The sequence below is a fragment of the Saccostrea cucullata genome, unplaced genomic scaffold (genome assembly GCF_032062105.1).
Source record: "Saccostrea cucullata isolate Sc308-1 unplaced genomic scaffold, CSIRO_AGI_Scuc_v1 ctg2568, whole genome shotgun sequence".
Taxonomy (NCBI): Eukaryota; Metazoa; Mollusca; class Bivalvia; order Ostreida; family Ostreidae; genus Saccostrea; species Saccostrea cuccullata.
This window is the reverse complement of record NW_026937126.1, coordinates 61983-70938: the sequence shown is the minus strand read 5'-3', so window position 1 is coordinate 70938 and position 8956 is coordinate 61983. Positions and strand designations below refer to the sequence as shown.

Below are 8956 nucleotides of genomic sequence, written 5' to 3'. Positions count from 1 at the left end.
TATATTATGCGAATTTTGCCGGAAATTCATATATACCCGTAAATTAAATGGACATTATCCCTATAGCATATAATTTGCATAACCTCCAAGCAATTTTACCACTCTCACGCAATTCCTAATGTAAAATGGATGAGTGAGCAAAATTACCAAAGATGAATTATGGCAAAAAATGTCTTCTGTGTTTAATATAATTAATCAAAATCACAGGGAATCAAGCGACATTTCGGGTATTTTATGGGGTCAATAGTCGGACATTACATCAATTCTTACAAGTACGCAGATAAATTAGCCTGATTGTCATAGAATAAACAACTGCTAAAGTAGACTTGTATTACAACGTTGTCAACATTTTGTTTACATCGGAGTATTCTGTGAAGTTTACATGATTATTTTGGACATCCCGGACAAATTAAAAAAAAATATGCGTCAGAGCACAGATTAAGGAGATCTCGATTGAAAGTGACAGAGCTAGCAAACGAATTCGAAGACAAATTCATTTCTGATGGGAACGTCGGTGCTGAAACAGTTACAATGTATAGTGAATCGACAAGATTATAATGCGGACTTTTCTTAATGAGTGTTTTATTGACCACTCTGTTTTAGTGATCGTGAAATGTCTATACTATTACTCGTTGTTTTTCGAATAAAGCTGAAATATTTTTTTCATTAGAAATCAGAAAGAATATTTATGAAACAAATGACCATTTTTCGGTAAAACGACTTGATATATCGTCATTCTTAATGGGATATTAAAGTTTATGTCTTTTTCAGCGTTTTATTAGTCCCTTAGAAGATTGATTTTGTTTTTACGAAATGGAATATCTACAAAATGATATGGAACGATTTTTTTCCCGAACAAAAACGAAAAAAAATTAATTCATATTTCTGTTTTGATAAGGAAGGCCAAAGTGACTTCTCGGCTTGTAAAGTTAAGTAAGCCCATTTAAACCTTATTAAGATCTATTTTCACTTACATCTCACTCTTGGGGTAATTGTTTCCAAGAGAAAGATGTAAGGTGCGTGAAAAAATTCTCTCTTATAAGGAAAATATATATTGCACCAGTATCCACAAGCGAAAACAGATATTTTCAAATATAGCAGACATTTACAGTATGAAGGTTTAAATGATATGCAGAGAGCATATTGCCATTGTCTTCAATCATTGATTCAAGCGCAACTTCTATAGGTCCTCTCCTACTAAAGAAAAAACAACTACAATGTATTTCTTTTTCCGACCTTTGACGACAAGACCCGAGTTATGCGATTGCATGTCATATATTATAACTGCAAATACTAAACAACACTTACTGCCTAAATAATTGTTTAGTATGAAATGATTAGTTAAAAAATCTAAATGAAAAAGGAAAATACCAATTTTTTTTAATCGATATTGAAGTAAAAGTACCGATCGAAATTTCTCGGGCCTTTCCGACTCATAAAACCTTATTCTTCCGAACGCTGTCGGAATGCGATTGGTAAAAGAACCTTAGGCTAAACTGATACCATGCGCTTTTTTCGGAATGGGGGTATGTATTAAGAGGAGGTGGTTTCCTTCCAAATTTAGTTGCAGTGTATTTAACTCAAAGTAATGCACATGTTGTTGAAGGTTAGAGTTAAGAGTTCTCTCCCTTTTAGATGTATAGACTTTGAAATTCTTCTTTTTTTATCTTGTCTTGTTAGAGTTAATGTTATAAAATAAGTATTTAATTTCTTAAAGGAAATCCTTTCTCTTTTAATTGATTAGAATGATTAGAAAAAAAAATTATCACGTTGTCCTTATAAAGCTGGGGGTGAGTGATGTTTTCATGGATTTCGTTAAATATTTGAAAATTTGAGATCCGACTTAATCTTTGCACAAGAATAGACACAAAACATTTTTAGCCCTTTGCGTGAGAATTTATTCTATGCGCTTTATAGAAATGCGTAAAAAAAGAAAAAGTAAAAAGTAAAAGGAGCAAAATAGTACACTTCTTGCTTTTCTATATTACTCAGCTATTTGCAAATACCCCCCTACCCACCCCTGGCGCTTCTTTACTTCTCCACGGGCTATTGCTGGTCAGCATACCTTAAAATTAATCCTCAAAATTTAAAGAAAGTACACATTATCAAACATGAATTTTGATTGTAAACCTTACACAAACAACTCCCTTCTCCTCGTAAAATCTGAATGAACAATATGCCAAGCCTGTATCATCATGATTCACTGAATTGATAACTGATTTTGTTTTCGCGGAAATAGAAAGTGTGTCAGGGGGGCTACACCTATATTATTGCATGTTTGTTATTTCCGCCTCCGCTGTCTTATTGTAATACGACCTTCACATGCCGCGATTATCTAGGAATTCACGTTTTTTTTTCCATAATTTTTTTTAAAGAGATAAATGTAACAAGAATGTAAGCGGGCTCTCTACGATACAAACACAATGTTTTAGAATAACGATGGAAAATAAGATTTTTTTTTTAAATTTATAATCAAAACAACCTTAGGTTTTTATATTATACAATTCATGCAAAAGATTTTAAAATCATTTTAAAACAATTCGGAAATTAATTAATGTTTGCAAATGCTTTCATGAATAAGGTTTGATGTTTGGATAATTCTTTCCTGATACATATACATAATCAAGTTTCCGACTACTGTTTTCGATGTTTTAGATTTATATCATATATATAACTAAAGTCTCTAAAAAACAAATAAAACAATGCTACAATTTGACACTTTTATTTAATCTATTTCTATTTCAGTAGAAGATGGACAATAGATAGTGAAATAAATGGACAAAAGCGCTAGATTGCGTGTCAGCGTCCGATCTTCAACTTGTGAGAGCTTAATAATTAGCGGCCTCTCTCGACCCAAAAGTGCAAATCCCCGTTATTTTGTTGATTCTAATTGCTTAAGTGCGTTTTGATCGGGTAAAACATGGAATGATTGCTTTATAAAACGACATTTATTGCCGACGAGCCCGGGTTCCTGTAGTAAAATATTCAAGTTTATCTCTCATGACGGGCAATAAATGAAAATAAAGAGCTTCAGGTTCAAACTCCTCTATTCAGCAGATTATAGAACAACGCCATTGTTTAAAGAGAGATAACTCCTACTTAACCAAGTAGCTCTCTCTCTCTCTCTCTCTCTCTCTTGCATTTATAAATATTCTCACACATTAGTACCTATATGTATGTAATATACCTAGGTTATTGTATTTGATGAAGAAATGTGTTCCTTTTTCAATGCTGAAGAGAAAAGTAATTAAAATAATATACAATCATTTTATTCATGTTATTACGTGTATTATGTACAATTTTTTTTTTTTGCTTGCCCGATATACATTTCATAAGATGATCCTGATATGAACGGATGCATGTGAAGTTATATTGCTAAAACTGACTTACAATTTAAGCTGAATGTACATGTATACGTGTATGTTTTAAAAGTGAATTCATTTGTTTATATACTACGAACACTACTTTTAATATCTTTATACATGACCGTGATGTGTAGTAATTTAAAGCCCGATGTAAAAATAAATAATCCGTTAATAAAATATTAACCTGGTTACTATAAAGGAGTTTACGTGGACTATTTAATTTTACTTCTTAGTCTCGCTACTTATTCTGTGAGGTTTAATTTTTAAGATCGCACTTCGTCAATTTTTTTTTTCATGGCGAGCAAACGTTGGAATTTTTAGCAAAGGTAAGATTGTTTTATAAAGCTGTTGATAAATATGAAAGAACTTGTTAAGATCAAACTAAAAAATGTCACTTGTATCAAACATTCGTCATATATAGATATACGCTCCTGAGTTGAAAAAAATGCAGTAAATAAACTTGCGAAGTGAAGTAAAATTGTTGATATAATTCATGATGTACCAATTAAACAGGGCTTTTGATTCCAACATTATTTTTGAGAATGCTGATAAAACAAAATGATCCTTGTTAAATATAACAATTTTTCAATTTTAATTGTTTATTTTTTTTTTCTAGGCATGCGTCTAATACCCTTTAATATTTTCATGTTTTCTGCAAAGGTTAAATTTTAAGGACCAAGATTGAAAATATGTATTGAATTCAAGGATGTGTATATATCACTGCGTGTTTTTTTTATTTAGAATATTGGAAGATGTGAAAAAAAAACAGAATGAAAGAGAGGCAGATCCTGTCAGCAGTCTTCCTGCTGCTAAATTTGATTCATTACATACATGGTAAGATTCTCTCTCTCTCTCTCTCTCTCTCTCTCTCTCTCTCTCTCTCTCTCTCTCTCTTACGCTAAGCGCTTATTTTTTTTTTCTGAAGAAAGAGAGTACCTTAGCTTTTAATACAATTAAGTTTCTATGTAAACATAATTATTGATCCCCCCCCCCCCGCTTTATGCTTTTCGATGTCCTGTCGAATATATCCATTTAATTTTGAGTAACTTCTTTCAGGTACATGCACTAAGCCGGCCCTCCCCGCCAATGCCTACGCCCTGACAGAGGATAAGACGTCATATGCCGTGGGGGAGAAATACACGATCGTGTGCCTCCCTAGCTACACCCTCAATGGGGAGTCAGACTTGATCTGTCAGATCGGGGGGACATGGTCCAGCGCGCCCCCTACCTGTGTATCAGATAGTAAGTCATGTGTCTTAATACTTGATTTTATAATTTGTTCTATACTACCCCTCCATTCCCCAAAAAAGACAAATAAAAGGGTATCGTTTCTGTTGAATACGATATTCTGTTAAATAAGAGTCAATTTTGTGTTGACGATCGGATTATTAAAAATTGTAACAATAATTTGCCCATTCTGCTTGAAACATAAAAAAGATTTTTCATTAAGTCCAGAAGCTATATGTTACGCTTACTGCATATCAGAGAAAAAGTCTTCCTATACATGCAATAGGTGCCGAATAACTCACATGAGTTTTTTTTTTTTTTTTTTGTTTAGGTATTGTGGATGTTCCATGGTGGGTCCTTTTGTTGGGTGTTGTTGGGGGGTTAATCCTCATTCCGTGCTGTTTACCAAGGATTATATTTTGCTTCATGTAAGTATATATGTGGATCTTTTTATTGCTATAAATTTCTGAAATATATACATGTAAGAAGTCTGGAATATGTAATCATGTGTTTGATTTATGATTTAAAAGAATATTTCTAGAGTTTAAAAAATCTTTTGTGAAAGTGTGATCCAATCCCTAACTTAACACCCGAGCATGACAACAAAATAATTTTATCTTTTGCTTCGTAAAAAATTATTTTACTAATATTGACATTATTGTGGAGAAAGAAAAATAACTCGCGCAACCAGTTTTACAAAGTGGATGTAGTTCGGCATTCCCCTTTTCTGTTTACTACCTTATTGTCCCCCGCTTTCGCGAAAGCGAGGGGACATTAAATCTCATTCGTCTGTCCGTCTGTCTGTCTGTCAGTCTGTCCGTCCGTCACAAAAACTTTAACCTTGCCCATAACTTTTGATTCAGTGGAGCTATGACTTTCATATTTCATATGTGTTTTCCTTGTGACAAGACCTTTCTTTGGTACCACCAAATTTAACCTTTTGACCTTGACCTTGGAGTTTGACCCATTTTTACACAAAAATTCTAAACTTTTACTTTAGTCATAACTTTTAAATGGTAGGTACAAGGACTTTTATATTTCACATATGTATTATTTGTAGCAAGACCTCTTATTGGATATCAACAACTTTGACCTTTTGACCTTGACCTTTCAGATTTCCGTACTTATGAGAAAACTTTAACCTTGACCATAATTCTGAATGGTAATGGCTAGGGCTTTCATACTTCATATAAATAATTCTTGTGAGAAGACCTTTCATTGAATACCAAACACCTTGGCCCTTATAACCTTGACATTTGAGTTTGACCTTCTTTTCAAAAACTTTGACCTTGGCCACAACTTTTGAACAGTACCAGGACTTTCATATTTCACATATGTATTCTTTGTGGCAAGACCTTTCATTTGATACCAACAACCTTGACCTTTTGACCTTGACCTTGGAGATTTTTTGTAATTATGAGAAAACTTTTTGACCATTACTTTTGAATGGTAAGGGCTAGGGCTTTCAAACTTCATATATGTAATTCCTTTTAGAAGACTTTTCATTGGATACAAAGAACGTTAACCCTTTGACCTTGACCTTGGAGTTCACATATAATTTCTAAATAGATGACTTATGATAGGGCGTTTATATTTAGACACAAAATAATGACATATCACCCAAAATGACACCGAAAGCGGGGGACCACAATTCTTTGAATTTGCTTGTTAATTCTAATATCCAATCTTCACCTGGTCAACCTAGCAAAATACACTGTTTACTGAAAAAAATCATTGCATATGCCTTTTATAATTTTTAAAGTTTGGCGTAGGTTTAAAATGAATATATTAAAATTTTAGAATCTCGCTTCATAATTCTTGTAGACATGTGTGACGATCCGCCACTGTTATAGGAAAAACACAGATAGCTACATACATTCTTTGTGTATAGATCTTCAAATACTTTATTTTATGGTATATTGCTTCTTACAAGTTTTTGAACTACACCTTCTGAATTGAATGAAAACAAAAAAAAAGAGTACAAAGGGAAGAGATTATTAGATACTGTGACTCCATGAATATACCTCTGTAGTTTCTTATTTTTCCATTAAATACCTGGTATATTTCCATTTCTATTTGTTCTCTTTGTGATAACTATTTGAAATTAACATGTGTTGATTTCTTGATCATTATACCAGAATATAAATTTTGCCAAGAGATAGGTCAGGAGCCGAGGAGGGCTAAAACACATTTACATCCCAACTGTCTTTGTATCAGCTGACGTTTCCAACTATCGTTGATGCCCTGGCATACTCTACTCACTAGACAGTGATTCCTTAAATAACTTCTTGTTAACCCGTTTTAATACAGGAACAAGAAAAAGAACGGAGAGGAAGATGACGAGAAGGCGCTGTACAGAGGGGGAGAGAAGGGAGGGGGGATGTGGAGGGGTGGTCACGGTAACCCCGTCACCCCCATCACAGACAGGGGCAAGCACCAGCTCCACAAAATGTGAGGAGGGGAGAGAAGTCCTTTTATTATGTGCAGAGAATACAGTTATATCAATTTAATGCTGCACCTTTTTAGGATACTTGGAGCTTTTGAAATTATTTAATCTATTTACACGTAACGAGTCGATGATTTTAATATTTTGTGCTACCAGAAACACAATACTTGGGCAATCACAGGCATGAAAATATAAGATGCTTTCAATTTGTATACTATGAGATGTGGTTAATATTTGGAAATCGATAAAAAAGTACTGAATTATCGTTGTAATTTTTTAAATTTGACTTGAAAAGTCCGCTGGCGGACTTAATAATTTGAAAGTACTTGATGCTTTCTAACTAATGTCACTGCATGAGATTTAAATTTTACAAAAATACAAGTATGGCAAAATTAAAATTGTGATATTCTTCTGTGTTTTTTATCTGATGAGTATTTTTTATTCTTAATTTGAACTGAAGGAGCACGCTAGATACTGTTATCATTTCCAAACACATGAAGGTGAAATACTAAAGAACAAATTCCCTGTGTATACCATAAGTAACATTTACCCTTATTCAAATATTTTGGTTTGTTCAAATATTGTAAATCATGAAAATCTTCGAAATACTTATCGCTTTTTACATTCCATTACTCCATAACCATACTGGACTCGTAAACTCCATAAATTCTTAAACAAAAAAAAAAAAAAAAAAAAAGGAAGAAAGAAAAGAGGAAAGGGAAGAAACACATTGATTGAAGTGTTAGCATAAGGATACGGAGATAACGAACAGTATTCAATCTCAAAGTTCATAAAACAATACAGAATAAGAGCAGTGCAAACACGGACCACCGAAACATCAGAGGTGGGATCAAGTGCCATTGAGGATTAAGCATCCCCTGCCGACCTGTCAAACCCACCGTGTGCTCCTTGTCATGATCAGGAAATAACGGAAAAAATATGTCGTCAATTAAATGTATAAATAATAGACTAACAGTTGGTATGAAAAAATCAGTCAGCATTTGAATCAATTATAAATTGTATTTGCTAACAAGGTCATTGTATCGACCATAGAACTTACGAAATGATGACTTTAAACGAGACTGTTGATATTCTTGTTTCATCAACTTGCTCGTCAATAATTTACCGTTCTCTAGAAATTGTTCATAAGTAGAGCATGCTCTTGTGTATTGTATCAACTGAGATATATACACTCCGTATGCAGGTGATGAAGGTATATTGCTGCATATATAAGTAAGGAAAGTTTACTACAGAAAAGTTAAAGTCGTCACGTTTTTCATATAACTTGGTTGCTAGGCTAGCATCCACGTCTTTTAAAGTGAAATATCCAAGTCTGAAAGGGGAATTCCAATAGATTGTTGGAATACCTGTTCTCCAAAAACACAGATATTTTCAATTAGAAACTCAAGCATCTTCGTTATTTCAACTTTAGAGTACTTCTGTGTAGAATCAGTATCTTTTTTAACAAATGAAGTTTGCAAATGACCAGGTAAGTAAATTTACGAGTTTCATTTTTATCAAAGAAGCAGCTGTCAATGATATAAACACCCTGATTTTGATTTATCATGGGGAATTGTTTTGTATAAAGATGAAAAGTTGTAAATTCTTTTGCTGTTGATTTTGGTAAAATCTTGTGATATCAAATTGTCCAAAAGTTCTTTGGAATTTTTTATTATCCACATCTGTCTCTCACCACTTCTTGAATATAAAGTTGCACAGTACTTTTGAAGTTTTTCCTTCAGTAATATCAATATCTTAGCGAGAAGTAACGAAAATGGCTTCGTTGAACATTTCCTGGAACCTGCAATGTATCTTTGTTTGTAAAGATTGTTATGAAGTTTCGGAGTCCAATATACCCGGTATGTAAGGTAGTTCAAATTCATTTTGGCTCTATTGGATATTAAAAATATTCAAAACT

The 8956-nt window shown here is 33.2% G+C and overlaps 1 protein-coding gene across 1 annotated transcript; it reads left to right on the top strand.

Annotated features, from left to right (window-relative positions):
• Positions 1-4093: 4093 nt before the first annotated feature.
• LOC134247404 (complement component receptor 1-like protein) lies at positions 4094-7047 on the top strand. Its single transcript, XM_062729778.1, has 4 exons — positions 4094-4199; positions 4422-4607; positions 4924-5020; positions 6903-7047. Exons 1-4 carry the CDS (start codon positions 4136-4138, stop codon positions 7045-7047), a joined length of 492 nt encoding a protein of 163 aa, XP_062585762.1. The 5' UTR covers positions 4094-4135.
• The last annotated feature ends 1909 nt before the right edge of the window (positions 7048-8956 follow it).